Here is a 16,444-nt window from a genome sequence, read left to right as displayed (position 1 = left end):
CCGTGTACAGGTGACAGTATTCACGTCAGGCAGAGGATTTATGACTTCAGCCTTGTCATCCTAGAACATCGGAGTATTTAAAACAATTTGAAAGAATTTACGACTAGCAACCCGTACACTGATAACATCGGTGCTCTCGAAACCATAAGCGCATTCTTTCCGTATGTCCAGGTTACAAAAACAAGTGTACTTATGCTTTCACTTAGGCTCCGCTGCTCAAGTTCCGCCAGTCCATGAAAGAGCAGCGAGTTTTGAACATTTTCCTTCAGAACATTGCCAATGATCATTCGTTCAAAACATCGTCCTTATGGATAAGTTCTAGTATACTTACATCAACGCTATCATCTTTACGTGTGCGTATCATTATAATAATTGTTCGTCCTTTTTTTTTCCTTTGCCACTACTCTACACATCTCAAGGCCATCCGGTCCATGATCTCTGAACCCACACAAAGTAGCAAGCATGCGCGTATTGATGTGCTAGCAGAATTCTACGCCTCTCAATTAAGACCTTTCAGTCTTGTATTTTCCCCTACTTTCATTAGTATTATTGTAACTGTTGTTGTGCTAGTCTCTTGCTAGAAATTTCTTGCTGCAGCTCTGTCCGTATTAATAATTAGCACAGCCTTATGCAAGTTTTTTTTTAAACACAGTCACCGAACTACACTTTTCCTAACCTGCATAACGAAAACCGTTCTCTAGTGCGTTGTGCTTCTGCACATGAGCACGCCTATTTTTTGTAACTTCCTTAATTTATATTTCGTGGACTGCTAGACATTTACTTAATAGGGTCAGCACTAGTTGACTTAATAGTGGTGGTGCTTGTAAATACAGTGATCTGCTTCAATTCAACCCATTGATAAATAATAATGGAGTGTGAAAATATAACTTTAGAGTTCAGGGAACAATTTCGCTATATTTCTTTATGGTAAGAGTACAAGATAATTTCACATTCAATTTCATTGTTAAAATAAGGAGTTACTTTGACCTCTGAGAGCCTGACTGCACATGAAAGAAAGCGTCCAAGCCGTCCATTACAAACATGGCATAAACTAAATGGTTAGCGTTGAACAGAACCCAAATACTAAGGTGTGCAGTATCAAAGGGTGTTAAAATCTGTGCGCATGCTTTCACATTTTTTGCAAATACGCAGTTTTTTTTATTTAATGAAATAATCATTATAGAAGTATCTAACACAGGCTCCTATTATTTAAATATATTAATGTATAGCTACTAGATTCGCCAATTTTAACACATCCTCGAAGAAGTGACTCGATTTCCGATGAAAGCATGGGTCCTTTTCTATTTCTCATTCTCAATTCACACTGGTGTTAAACATTACTGAGAGTTAATTATGTCTTATCCTACAAGGTGTGCCAAGCTAACTCTAGCCAGAGTTCAAAAATATGCTGACGCACTTTAGGACGACGCGAGCACATGCATGCTGCTGACTCTTGCATGGAGTAAGCCACACTGTTTTTTGTGTTCTGCATAATTGCTTAATTAGGTAACATTAACTAACCAAATTTCGTAACAACGGAGCTGGGCAAGAAGTTCCAATAATTCGAATGAGAAAGTCGTAGATCGGTTATCGAAACGTCCGATTAGATCGTTTCTGTCTTTCTATCTATTAGGCATTATTTTTCTGTTTACTACAGATGCCCGCGAAATACAAAAAAATACCACGTGGCATCGCCGCTTGCGCGCCATTGCAGCCGTGACTACAGTGCTCCCTAGCGTTTTGCGTGCAAAACCATACTATTTGGCCTCGTACGCTGCAGCTTAAAATGCGATAACGAAGCGACGATGGTGGTGGCTGTGCAATGACGCACCTTCGCTTGCGGCACAAACGATAACCGCTGCGTCTGCTTATCGCGGTCATGAACCGCGGCGAAGGAAGCATATTGCTCGTACGCGGAATGTTATGGGGCACTGCATTCATGGCGCGCAAGTGGGGATGTCACGTGGTATATGTTTGTATTACAACGAGCATATTTTAACAGCGCAGCTACTCAAAGCCGAGGTAAAACCCTGGGGATCGTCGTCCGCACCTTCTAGCCCAGCTGCGAGAGCGAAGCCTCGCGAGAGGGAGAGCATGGGTAAAGCTAAGTGGGCGAGATGAAAGCCTAGCGTAGCGAGTTAAGCATGGCAGAGAAAGGGTAGCGACATGGAGAGGGTAGAGTAGATGAGAGCAAAGGCCAAGCTATGGCGTCAGCGGAGCGGGTGGTGTGGAGAGGAGAAGCGGGCAAGAGCGCGATTGGCTGTGCCAATGAAAGTAGTCGGCGAGTCGAGCACGCGGTGTGGTTGGTGAGAGAGGAGGAAGGCAGCGCCATGCGTTGCCGAAAGCAGGGGAAAGGTGCGCTGATGCCACCAGCTCCGCTCTTTTATCAGCCTTTGCGACGTTAAGTCAGTTGAAGCTGCGCATATCTTTTTTTTTTTGAAGAACGAGCATATTTTATTTCTTCTATCAAAACTCACTTTTTTTCAGATTTCTCTTGGACCTTTGTTCTTCAGTAGCAAGTAGCAATATCAAAAGCTGCATATCCTGAAGATTGTAGTCTAATATTAATTTCTACCAAAGTTCGATGAAAAAAATTATCTAGAAAGCATTAATAATAACGTTGTGTACTTCTATGGTTATTAAGCATACATTGCTGTAAGAACACAAAAGAGAAAGGAGCACTCACTTTGGCACTGGTATCCCTGCTTCCCAAAGCCCCTGCAAAAGTTAGAAAAAAAAAAGGAAGGAGGCATTTAGTTTTTTGGCTTCATAAACAAGTGTAATTACATATGAACGACAACATACGGTTTTCTCCAGAATCACCAACCGCTCCCCTATCATTCTTTTATTCCCTCCTTATCCGTCCCTTGTGAACCACTGCTGACGTATCCTACTTGGACAGAGACAGTTGCGGGGTTCACTTTTCCATTCACTTCCTTTGATTTGATAAGAATCACTTCCCCCCAAATGCGACCACACCGGCCGGGATCGAAACCCGTGACCTTAGGTTAAGCAGACGAGGGCCGTTAGCGCTGTATCACCGCGGCGGACGAAGCCACTAGATAATTAAACTGCGGAAAGCATAAGGGTGTAAATTGTAGCTTTTCACTCAAGTGTTAATAAACAAGTAAACAAAAAAATTCACCGCCATATCCACGAAGTGAATCATGTTAGAGGAGCTTGCTCGGAGGTGATCGGGTAACCCGCGAATGCTCGTACACATTCCTCTACCATGATATATAGACGTAACAACGTTGTTATATATGCATTACATACACAATGTTTATTAATGTACGCTTCGATGCAGTATATACATTTTGATGAAGTATATATACATTTGGATGAACTATAAAACATTATATGTACACAAGACATGTTGTTTACCAAGTTGAAACACATTGCTCTACAACCATATACAGACGTGACAACGTTGTTATATATGCATTGCATACACAATGTTTATCAATTTACGGTTGGATTCACTCTATACATTTTGATGAAGTATATATACATTTGGATGAACTATAAAGATTATATATACACAAGAGACGTTCTTTTACAAAGTGCAAGACGGGCGTCCCTCGATGAGCTTGGGGACTCGTTCCCCTTTAAAGATGGTGGCTTGATGATCAGTGAAGTATGTTGCCAAGGGATCATCGATCATGGGACGCAATGAAAAGTTCGACAAGGCAACATCGATACAGGTGCCCCTGATGGTGGTAGGACGTTTGCAGTCGTACGATACGCATCGGAGAGCGTAACGTGACATCATGTGTTGGACTAGCCTGTCGCTTTGCATAGTGTCAACGTTCAGATCTCCGACGAGTACGAAGGGACCGCGTTTGAACTCGGTGCTGTATCGATGCATTGCCTTCTCGATGTACTTGGCGACGTCTCCTTGTGACAAGTTCGGTGCCAAGTACGTGGCCATGACTACTATCCCGGATGACAGCTTCACGGCGGCGTGCTCCCCGTTATGGCTCTGGCTGGTTACTGGCAAAGCGAGATCTTCAGCCGCATCAGGTAGCTTCACGTAGATCCCGACACCGCCCGCAGGACGCTCCGCTTCTTTGGTGCAGACGACTGGAACGAATGCATTGATGTGCATGTTTCCACGTCTCCGTGAAGCAGAGAACTTCGGCTGCGGTCAGGACGCGATCATGTTCGATGCTGCGGACATGTATCCCAGAGGGTCACCTAACTAGCGCTTGCGCCACTTGCGCCGAGGGTGGTGTGCGCCGCCTTGAGCGGTGGCGCAATCTAGTGAGCATTCTTGAAATCACCGGAGAGAGCGCAGCTGCGCTCCTGGCGGGACCAATGAGAAGTAGTGAGCCGACGGTCACGCCGGTGTGGACAAGGCGCGAGCATAAGAAGCTTGGCGAGCAAGCTCCTAAAAAAAAAGAAACAAAGTGGGCGGGAAACAGCTCGCCGCCGGTGGGAACTGCAACCACAATCTACGAATGCTCAGCCATGTCCCATGCTCAGCCAGTCGCGCTACAGTGGGGGCCTTTCCCCTGTCCACTTTATCCAGTACTTCTCCGAGTCTAATTCAGGGAGTGTTAGCCAGCGCCACTGACGGTCGTGACGGTCGCCCACAGCCGCGACGCGGCGCGCATGGGCAAATGCGTCTCGCAGTATACATTTGATCCTAAGCTATGAATTCAACAGGCGTCATCCGAGGACTCTAACGTAGTACGCATGACAGTCAGCTCGTCCGAAATCCGACTTCCTGAGCACGTACGGCTCGTGCATTCAATGCAAAGCTTTGCAACTGACGTGCGCGGCTTGGAGACGCTCTTCTCGGCTCCTGGGTGGAAACATTGTGGAAATGCTTGCGAATGCACAAGGGAAACGACTGAGATTCAACGGATGCCAGTCACGTGGCTCTTCCTTCCGTGTGCTCTGCAAGTGGGCAGAATGTGCGGCTCCGTAAAGCTTTGTTTTGATCCTATCTCGACTGGGCTGTGAATTGCAAACTGCCCGCGTCGGAGCGCTGTGGAGAAACAGCCGTATGTGTGAACGAAACGTTCCGAAAGCACGTAGTGTTTACGCATATGTTCATTTTTACTTCGTAAGTGAACAGCCTACGCCTAAGCAAAACTGACGAGCGTAAGCCACAAACACCACCCACTTGAAGCCACTACTTGCGATTCACATTGGAATACACGCGTCGTATCAGTATTTTATCAGGGACATTTGCGTCTTCCGTTAACCTTTCCTTCCATTTTTTTTCTCTCTCATCAAAATAGAACGTGAATTTAGATTTAGATCACTGAGAAATTGTATCTCAGTGGTAATGCTAATTCCGTGGGTTTAACCACTAAAACCTTTCGTTTTACGACATGCAAATTTCTAGACGAAGTGTATGCACTTTCAAACTCCATCAACAGTCCCATAAAAAAGTTCACCGAATGCTGATTGCTCAATTATGCAGATTGCTCACAGTTTGCTCAATTTTGCGGGAATTTATTCTTCGAGCAGTTCAGCAAAGGTGACTGACAGCGCTTTTTTATGCTTATTTCATTTTTAGTGCGACACAGCAGGCTGGTGAATCAGATATCGAGCTGCCAAAGTCAGCGCTTGCGCACAAAGACATCCAATTGTGTATAGAATTCGCTACCTCATGACGTCGAAGTGTCATGAACAAAAAGCGAAATCACTCAAAATCATGCTTTTTTAACACCGCAAACAAATAGGCCTCAAGGTGATATTTCCATCGCGATTATCCCATAACAACTTCAGTTATTATAATCCTCACTGAGCAAGGGGAATAACATATGTTACGTACTAATTCACGTTCAAAGAATTTCGCAGTCTTGCGGCGTTCTATCTACTAATATCTTACAAAACACATCAATGAAAGCTCCTAATGCGGTAGCTTCTAAATTCCTTCTCTCGCCCTTGCCCCGTTTGGCCCCTGCCAGACATTCATGGTCAGACTGATTTAGTGTCGACATGCTCAAAACGTGGTACGCAGTAATCTGATCTTGCTCATATTAGCTTTATTCAGTGCCTTTCAAATTAGGTTAGTATAGCTACATGCGGTATAGCGTGTAGACTAAGGCTTCTCATAATTATAAAGCAAAACGTATGAGCTGCCATGAAGACAAACACACTCCACTTTTGTTAACGTACTACGTGTTTGCAATGCTGCCCAGAATGCACTACGCGTCTGCGCAGAGGCAGGCATTATGTACGCGCGAACCTTACATCGAAAGCCGTGAACTTCTGAAGGATTGCGCCGCATTACGCAGTTCTAAACAATTCAACAGAAACCACCTGCTGGAGACCAGCAGCACAATGCGGATCCATATGCAAATGCTGCAGAAGGAAGAAGAAAGAAAAGGGGGGGGGGGCATGAAAGCTACGAACTGTAACCTAGCGAAGAGAGCTGCAGTAGAGTTCTGGTGTCTGTCAATAATAATATTAATAATAATAATTTGTGGAGGTTTATGAGCCAAAATCCAGGATACGATTATGTGGCAGGCCGCATGGAAGTACTCTAGAAAGTGCATAAGTAACGCACAGTACACGGGCCTGTAGCATTTCGCCTCCATCGAAATGGGCCGCCGCTGCCGCCGGGGTCGTACCCGCGACCTTTGGGTCAGCAGTCAAGTAACTTAACCACTAGATGACGGCGGCGGGCTCTGGCGCATGCTAGCAGCAAAAACTATACTTCGGACAGTCACACAGAACATGCCGAATTGTTTCTTCGTTGCCGCAGTGTTCACAGGCGGTGGTGTCGGCCATCACTATGCGGAATGCATATGCATGGGTAAACGCGACGCCCAGCCATAATCTATACAGAACGGTCGCGTCACCTCGGCGAAGTCTTGATGGCAGTCGAAGGCTTAACGTGGGATCAAAGGAGACAATCTCTTTGCCATGCTCTCAACAAGATAGACGACCAGCCTCTATCTGAAGAAAGACTTTTACGCCATCGTCCGGACATAACGTCGCAGAAGAAGGCTTTTCAAGCACTACTAGCCTTCCTGCGATCCACTGGCCTGTCAGAGCGCCTCTGAGCGGAACGCTCTTGTGTGCGTGTGTGTGTGTGTGTGTGTGTGTGTGTGTGTGTGTGTGTGTGTGTGTGTGTGTGTGTGTGTGTGTGTGTGTGTGTGTGTGTGTGTGTGTGTGTGTGTGTGTGTGTGTGTGTGTGTGTGTGTGTGTGTGTGTGTGTGTGTGTGTGTGTGTGTGTGTGTGTGTGTGTGTGTGTGTGTGTGATTGTTTTTTTTCTTATTATTTATTTTCTCTCTCTCGCTTTCAACCCCCTATTCCCCAACCCCAGTGCAGGGTAGCATACCGGATACAAACTTCTGGTTAACCTCCCTGCCTTCCTCTACTCTTTCTCTCTCTAGCAGCAAAAACGAAGCAGGAAAACTTTCAGGCAGGGAACACGGAAAGCAACAGGAAAGGCTCATTGCTGCGTTTAGTGCCTCAACTTTCTTATAGCTTCCCTTTCGTTGAGAGTTGAACTCAACGAAAGTAAGCCGAGTCTAACTTATGTTAACGCAGTTAGCGACAAAGTTCATGGCATACGACGCGAATAATCGCATTTTTATCTCGACTCACAAACTCGAAAAAAAAAAAAACAATATTAGGACCTCTTTGTTGTTTTTCACCATCACCGCATTCGCGTTTAGAAACCCACACACGCATATCACTGAACGACTCGCCGTCTTTCTCTACAATGCCCATTTGAGATGCAAAGGAGCTGGACAGATTAAGCTGTCGTAAATTAACATAATAAAAACTTCTACAACGCCGCATCCGTAATGAGTTCACCAAATGCACGCTTTCTTGCCCGTAAAAACAATAAAGTTGGTGAGAGAGAGCAGGGATAAGTTAGAATGGAACAATAGAAGCGTTGAATGGAATGTGCGCAGTGTAGAAAATGGTGCAGAATTTTCGCGCTTGTGTTTCTTACGCGGGTTAGGAATTAGGATGCCCAAAGCAAGTATTAAGTTTTTGAGGTCATTCGCACAACGCAAATATTTTTCACTGAAAGAAAAGGCCATAGAAGGATCTAGCTGGCGCATGCACTCCTGAAACGATGCGACGAGTTCACTCGTAGGAGCTGCCTGTGACAGCAGCTTCCCTCCTTTCATAACTGCTCTTAGTTTAAAAGAAAGTCACACGATCCATAATGTATTTGCCTAAGACGACTCCTGGGCGAAAGCGATCTGCTTCTTTTTCTTCCATGTCGACTGTATCGACCTCTCCTCTTTCCGCCTTTCTGCAGCGCCTCCGGGATCGGAGGCATTGTAAATTTTCTGCACCCCACGTGGTTTTGCAGCGCCCCCGGGATCGGCCCACCTTCGATGAAGCGAAGCGACGATGTCATGACACGACGTCATCGTGTCAGATCAATTTATGCGACGTATTCATGACATCCCAAATGTTGGCGAGCTGTGTCGTCATGATGACGTCATATGGTAGGTTCATCACACGGTTTTGTGCATCACTCGTGCTGACCCCGACACCGACGGTCACTGTTCGCGTTTGATGAAGCACCTAAGGCTTTCGCCTTAAAGGAACAATAATAATGTGAAACAATGAATCAGATCAGATTTCAAGGCGCATTTTTCGTACTTGGGCGACACTAGCGCCGCGAAACTTCCTGAAACTTTTTATGTTAAGTCTATGGCCCCCTCAGAGGACAATGTACTTCAATTTTTGGTTATTAGGGACTACGTGGGGCTTTGTACGCGCCGGCAAAATCTATGACGTCACGGCGTTTGGTGCGGGAATTGCAAGGTGGCGTCGCTACCCACACTTTCTTTTTGAGCGTTTTCTCGCTTACCAAGCGTCTTCTCGCAGCAAGATTGGTGATTTTGGAACTCTGAAAGAGTACTTTACTAATATGAGAAAAATCGTTTTTCTCTTCAGTGGCTCTGTAATTACAGAGACGACTTCGCTGCACATAAACGTGAACAAGCATTTACCACGTCCGAAGAGCATGCACCGTAAAATGACGCAGAACCAAATCAGGCTTTTGTACTATATGGGTACGCGAGGGCATAATTGCAGTGAGACTGAATGAATACAGTGTTGTCGCTATAACCAAAGATCCTCAATCACACAGGCTGCGAAACTCGGTTCCGAAGTCCGGATGTGTGCGTGGAAAAATTTACGGAGGATGGATGCATGGATGGATGCTAAGGGCGTCCCCTTTATAACGGGACAATGACAGGTTGCGCCACCAGGCTCCAAAAAAAAAAAAGTCTCCCTTTCGTTTTTATATTGGCCTGATGCCTTGGCTACTTCGATTAGATCGATCTTAATATAGAAAAAAGAAATCACAGCACACTTATCTGTCCTTTACGACAGAATGTCCTTATTTTTGCCACTATTTATTTTTGTCCTTTCTCTGTGGTTTTCTGCCACCAATACTCTAACCGCCTCTTATTTCTATGGCGGGCTAGTTCAGCTTTCTATTGTTGTCCCTAAAACACAAGGCTTCAGGTAGACTCGTGCCCAAACGCACACCTGGGCGGATATCTCCAAATTTAATCAGAACATGCTACATCGTGCCCATCGCTTCCCCACAGCATGTGCATTGTTGTTCTTTACTGAATTTCGCTTTGTAACTATGCGTTCTAGGGCAACCCGACCTCGCTTCGAACAGTAAAGCGCTTCCCCTTGCATTATCATAAAATGCCTCCCTCCTTATTTCGTTATTGCCCTTTCGGTAGTTACTCAGAGCCGTTTTTTTTTCTTTTTTCATCGCTGCCATCCAGTAATTCCTCTCCGCATCTCTGACTTTTCGATTAGCGCTCTTTGTTGCCACATCGCTTACACTTACGCTGGAGGATAACAAACTGAAGTGCCACCTGGAAGCGACGACAGAAAACACCTCGCACCGCCACGATCGCTGTTATCGCAGAGTTGTCGCGGCGGGAAATGGGAGAAGTACTTGCAAGAAATGTCGAAGAGTTCTATGGGAGCAGTACTATCTGCAAAATGTACGCCGCGAACGTAAACAGACTGCTCGCTTCATCAATGCGGCACCGCTTGCGGGCCCATTCGTGCAAAGCTAAGCACAAAACAGTGCCTAATATTAGTTCGATTCTCCGCGTAGAGGTGGCGCTACAATAAGCGGACCGCCGCCGTTTCGACGAATGGCCTGCCCGGATTTCGATACACAGAGCCTATAGGGAGTTTCGAAACTTGTACGATTGAAGAACTCTGGCTATACAGCGGATATCACATTAACCATCATTAGTCATATTTAACCAACGTCAGCTACCACTAGCCAATATTAGCAACTGAAGCCAACACAAGTCTACATCAGCAATTCGTTGGCCTTACTTAGTCAACATCATACATCGTTTAACCAAGAGTAACCAATGTTAGCCAATGTAAGTCAACGCGGTGGGATGTGAATGCGTGCACATACGGAGGACGTATCCTGATACGGCTACTTTCGGCGAGTGTCGTTTTGAGTGACGTGGAACGCCGCGTGTCCACTTCAGAGAAGCGACTGCAGTACCGAATATTGAACTGCGAATATTGGGTACTGCAGTACTACGCGAATACTCGCGTCTGCATGCGAGAAAATACGCTAAACCAGTACCCTGCGTTTTTTTTTTTTTTTTGGCGTTCACCGGTCACCGTTCGCTGTTCGATCACAAATGGCTAATGACAGCAGGGTGCGTTAAAATACGCTCTCGTAGGTAAAGCTGGCGACCGGACCCGATACGCGAGGTTAGGTTTTCTGATCGCGGCCACGATTTATGGATCTCACCGTGGCTGCACGCACGACGTTCCCTACTGGCATCGACGCAGCTGTGGCTCATAAATAAGCGGCCGCGCAAAGGACGCTTCGTTAGCCAAGTGCGCGCTCAGCCAAAGGTAGCCTATGGGAAGCCATTGACGTTCACAAGGGCCAAGTTGAGGCGTGCACGTGAACAGGTCGCGCACGTAATGCTGAATCTCGTTCGAGTTCCTTGTAGTGGCTTCGTAATCATGCATAGGATTACAGGTACCATTCACGCGCCGAAAATGTATACGGGAATAACTAATAACTAATGGATACAACAACTAAAACGGATACGGGAATAAGATAAACTATGGGGTTTCACGTTCTAAAACCCCTATGCGATTTAAGGCACGCTGTATCGGAGTACTCGGGATTAACTTTGACCGGCTGGCGTTCTTGAACGTGCCCCTAACACAAAGTACACACGTGCTTTCTTCTCTTTTCGCGCAATACGCCCCCACACCCCTTGAAATGTGGCAGCCATTGACAGTAATCGAACCCGCATCCACAAGTTAGCGCAACGACAGTCCAGCCACATACTCAAGGAAGGTGGGTAAAAAAAATATTAGGAAGGGGTACTACCAAATGGAAGTGTGTAATATTTTATAGTCCGGCAAGAAAAGGAGGTGACTTAGTAATTGATATTCTATAAAATAATTTATCCAAGCAAATTAGTCAAAGGAGACACTGATCACGAAAATGGGAATTACAGAAGTACCCAATGCGGGTTAGAGCACATCTGACAGCCAATATCAAGCCAGATTCTACAATGGAGACGTGACTGCTACGGCGCTATCTTCGAGAAGTGAAAAATATTCGCATCAAGCCGATACGTACATAGGTGTCAACGCACAGTAAAATTCCTGCTGTCGGCCTTCACATCATGCGGAGCATAAAAACGGATGTGTCGAAACTGATTTGTGTGTCGAAACTGATATAATGTATCACTTTAGTGACCCTTCATAGAAATGCACACGAACAACTCAATACGGCGTCCTCCAGAACGGAGTGCGAGGCAATCTAGGTGGGATTTCCACCACCTAGAGCTTCACAACATCACGGAGGCCGTGAGCGGGTCTAGTATACTTAAACGCAGCGGCACAGGGCGGCGGCGGCACCACCACAACTTCTTACTTGAACAGGCTTTCCACGGCCTACGCCTACGCACAGCAGAGACATCTGCTACGCTGAAACTGCCCACCGATTGAAGGCGCTTGAGGCTGGAGTGGAGAGTTTCGCCTGGACACCTAAGACCTTGCAAGCTTGCAACGTACATCCGTGCAACGCGTTCAGACAGCCTAAAGAGCCCTCTAAAACATTCATGGCAGAAAGTGCAGGGACGGCATTAGCGGCGTAAATCCGATAACACCGAAGTTCGTTAAAAGGGGATTAACCAGCGCGAGCCCCGGATCAATGTCTTCCTCAGCCCGCAGGGTAAGCGCGAGCGCATCGCGGATTCGGAAAATCGCGCAGCGCCGCGCGGTTCATGTCAAGTCGCGGTGCCTCACGCATATATATCATTTGCAGGGTCGGGCGTAAGTCAGGGGTATCGCGTTGCTTTTAAGCTTGCTTAGTGTCGTATGGAAAAAAAAAAGATAAAGTAAGCAGACACTTATAGTGAGTGCAGCTGGAGGGAAGCGTTATTTGCGTTGCCTTTCAATGTTTATTTTGTTTCGTTGATTTATTCTTCACATATAAGCTCGTTTTCGTACATTTTCCGTACCACCCTCATGGACCATCGTGTGAGGCCGGACAGTAAATCATACAAAGACACGAAGACGCCGTCACAAACCAAAACAAAGATATTGTGCTCTAACGCGAGATCGAGCCCCAGAATTAAACGCCATAGAACCAGAGAAGCAAACACAAAAAAAAACGAATGATCACGTCCTAAATATACAATACTGACCATCAAATAAATGCCGGATATTTAAAATTCCGTTGCGTCTTTCTTCTTTTATTCGACTCTATCAATTGTGTACAGCATGCCTGCTAAACATCTTTCTCACCACTCCCTCCTGCTTTGAACTTTACGAACTCCTAATATTGAGTGAAGACGTCTTCCCGACCGTTCATGAACTTTGGGACCAGCCGCCGTGTTAAGCAATGCGCTCACTCACGAATAATTCAATGAACCTCTTCCCCTCATCCCCTATTGAACTGACGCTGCACATGCTTAATGAACTGCGCAATAGCAGGAATAGGGCCACCTAACGAAAGAATGAAGTGCGCAACAGGCGTGTGAGAAAGGGAGGCGTACGGAACAGTGCAATATTAATATCCTTCGCTTGTGCAGGAATCGGCCTTTCACCAACGCTAACTCGAAGCACAGGATGTTGGTTGAGGATGTCCCTGCATACCAGTGGTTGCAGGCATACAACATCACGAGATCTGCGTCAAACGGTGCAGTGAATAACATATCTAGCCTACGCGTCATCGGCGCCACATACAATGCATACATAAAGGAACCCGGAAATGGTTTTGCACAATTCTGTACCATGCCACTGAGCTGATACCATAGGTAACCTGTATAATCAACTCTTCAACTTTTGGAACATAGCAGAAAGCGTTCCCGGTCTAGTTGGTACGTAACATGGAGAAAAACCTAGAGAACCAAGCACAACCAGCAGAAAACAAAGAAGCACAACAAATTAGCGTTCTTTTCTTGTGCTTTTTTTCTGCTGGTAGTGGTTAGGCGTCTAGTTTATTCTCGAAGTTGAACTGATGAGTCATCTGCGTGTAAGTGTGTAAGTCATTACACAGATTAAAATACGCGCCTACCAACATATCCCAGCGAAGCAGCCACATACGATTTTTTTAGCCGGCTTTGCGTTTAGGAGGAAACATGGATTTGCAACGTGATGCATCATGCGGCCGATCTGATTGGTTTCGTAGCTTTAGGTATCACACGCAAAAAAGCACGAGCGCCTCGGTCGGGTGGCTTGTGGCGCCACCTCGCGGTGCTGAGATCAACAAGACAATCGCAGCGCGTAACCTCCGGGGTCTGTTGCGCAGTCGATCGCGGAACGCAGAGCTTAGCCTTGGCCTCCCGGCTAAGAATGCAAAGAGAAAACGCACTGCTTGTGCAGAGGGTAGCCTTAAATCGCTCGCAGCTGCCTTGATACAAGGAGCTTCTCTTGAGTTAAGGTGTTCATTATTTACGCGATCTGTGGCGTGACAGCTTAGATAATTTCAAAACACCATACCGAATCTCTACAGGCAAAGATACACGAGCTAGAAGGAAACCGATGCACGAAGCAAAACTCAAAGTTGTGCTGCAAGGGCGAAGCAAATAATGTGATAGCAACGAATTGGAATATCAGACGAAGTAGGCTAGCACCTAACTTTTTAAGATCGATCTGGCGTAACTCTGCAGGAGTGCGCTTAACTGGGCTGGTTGGTACATGATTAAGACGTGAGCAAACAGCGCTTGTGTGTGTCATTCTTCTCCGTCCCGTGTTTAGCGCTCTTTGCTCACGTCTTAATGGCGTAACTCTACAAAACGCTGATATAAGGGAATACGGCCGTTCCTGGAATCGATGCGGTTTTCGTGCTGTCTGTCGCCTCAACGCGAAGCTAGCTGCGAGAACGCAGCCTGCACAAGGGTAGGGAACACCTACCGATCTCTATCAACAAAGCACGCGCGACCGCGCCCTTTTCATAAGTATTCGAGTTGCCGCCCGAGCGACGCAGCCCCCACCGGCACCCCTCCATTCTGCTTCGCCCAACGGAGTCGGCCGGCGCGTTTCATTTCTGCTAGAGCCGCGCTCATTTGCAGCCTTACCAAGCTTTCGCTCGTACAAAGAACATACAAGCGGGGAAATGATATCAATTTCGAATTTATAGGGAACGTGACGGCGACAGCGACGGCAACAATGCCCCTCTAGTGCCCGTATAATTCATATCGCAAGAAAATAACATCAATCACATAAGGAGAGGAGCGTTGAGGCACGTGCACAACGACAACATGAATGACGAACAGCCATACATTTCTTATAGGCGTGGCGCTAGGCTGCTTATGTTGATAAAATCCAAAGAAGGTTCAGGGGATGATGGAAGCCTGAAGCGATGAAAACTCGTTAGAATACAAAGTTGGTCCACCGAGACCCCATGTTCCAGGGACATTTCATCGCTTATGTTCATCAAGAAACAATGCGCAGAAACTTAACACTATACGCGGTGAAGAACGCCCACACGACGTAGCGCATCAGTGCGTAATACACGTGCGCACTGCGTGGCATTAAATTTCCGCGCTCTATATTTCTTCGAAGGCCATTGATACTGGAAGATACGCGCAAACGAGAGAAGGGTACGCACTATGAGTGCACAAATTAGAACTGGAGCCGAGAGCACAAAAAAAATAATAAACTAGGCGTCAAAGGTCGGCACGTGTCACAGCAGTACTTAATTTCTCTTCCGATCTTTCGCGCAAGCTACACGACCACGCTTCAATTTACGAAAAGCGCTCAATAGCGCACCCCTCCCCCTCACCCCACCTTCTCGCGGGTCAACAGTGCTCGTCAAAAAAAAATTACGCACAAAAAGCCTAAAGTTTGTGAAAGAACGACATATGCGTAAATGGAACTATATATGTATACTCTGGCTCGATAATATACTCTCTCCTGCAGCCCAACATGTTCAGCCCTGAAATGCACGCACTTCAAAAACACCAGAAAATGCATACACTTTAGGACTAAGCGTATAGGGCTAGGAGAAAGCAAAAAGAAAAAAAGAACAGAAAGAGGAGAAAAAAAGACGATCGAGCGACTTCCAACGCTGCCCTGCATGTCCTTTAACACGGAATATAATACCGACGAAACGACGAAATGTTTTTCCAACTTGACATCGCGGCCTGCCGGGACGGGAGGGCTCGCGACATCGCTCCATATAAAATCTTTCCTCCGCGGGCCGTTATTTAATTATGGCGGCCTCGGTCGCGTCCGAAGAGCTCGCATGCTCTTGTGCGGTTTCTAGAGGGATCCCGATTGGGCACAACGTTTGCTTTACGGGGGCAGAAAAAAAAAAGTGACGCGCAAAAAACAAAAACGAAACAAGAAACACTGTTGCATATCGTACAAGAACCATCCGCAGACTCCTCCTCTCGTGGCGTGCGCCCCGCGTATTGGGGAAAGAGGGGACAAAACAAATACCGCTCGTCACACGCAGCCATAAAAACAATGTAGGTTGAAGATACAGACCACAAATATAAAACCAGGAGAGAAGAGGACGAGAAAGCAGCGACCCGTTGTAGATCGATGGCATCCGGGTATGCGTACACATATAAACGTACATATCTACAAAAGAGGAGCACCGCGCAGCGATGACCCGCAAGGGCTCGGACAACAGACGGAAAGCAAGAGACAGGTCATCGGAGGCGATCCTCCGTGGCAGTTATAGCGAACACGCTCGATGCGAAGGTAATTCAATCAATCATCAATCATCGATGACGTGGCGCACCTCACGACTTAGCGGAGCGAGGGCGAACACCTGGCACTATAGAGAAAGCAAGCCCCCGCAACCCTATGCCACGCACACGCGCACGGTTACGCACGCACATGCAAACACAGGCGCACACGCGCACACACAACCTCCTATGTTACCACTACCTTACTTAACTTAAAACTACATTAACACTACTTAAACCACCATCTTAGCACCTAATACTAACATGCTACCTTAACC

At 46.5% G+C, this 16,444-nt stretch overlaps 1 protein-coding gene across 2 annotated transcripts in view; it reads right to left on the bottom strand.

Moving 5' to 3' along the window:
* The window catches only part of LOC119399534 (protein kinase C, brain isozyme), a 204,679-nt gene that overhangs the window by 70,073 nt on the left and 118,162 nt on the right, over positions 1–16,444 (bottom strand). For both annotated transcript variants that reach the window (XM_037666343.2, XM_037666342.2), the window contains exon 2: positions 2,687–2,718. In XM_037666343.2, coding sequence (XP_037522271.1) covers positions 2,687–2,718 — 32 coding nt within the window. The remainder of the gene's footprint in view (positions 1–2,686; positions 2,719–16,444) is intronic.

Source organism: Rhipicephalus sanguineus, chromosome 7 (assembly GCF_013339695.2).
Source record: "Rhipicephalus sanguineus isolate Rsan-2018 chromosome 7, BIME_Rsan_1.4, whole genome shotgun sequence".
Taxonomy (NCBI): Eukaryota; Metazoa; Arthropoda; class Arachnida; order Ixodida; family Ixodidae; genus Rhipicephalus; species Rhipicephalus sanguineus.
This window is presented reverse-complemented; position numbering and strand designations above follow the sequence as displayed.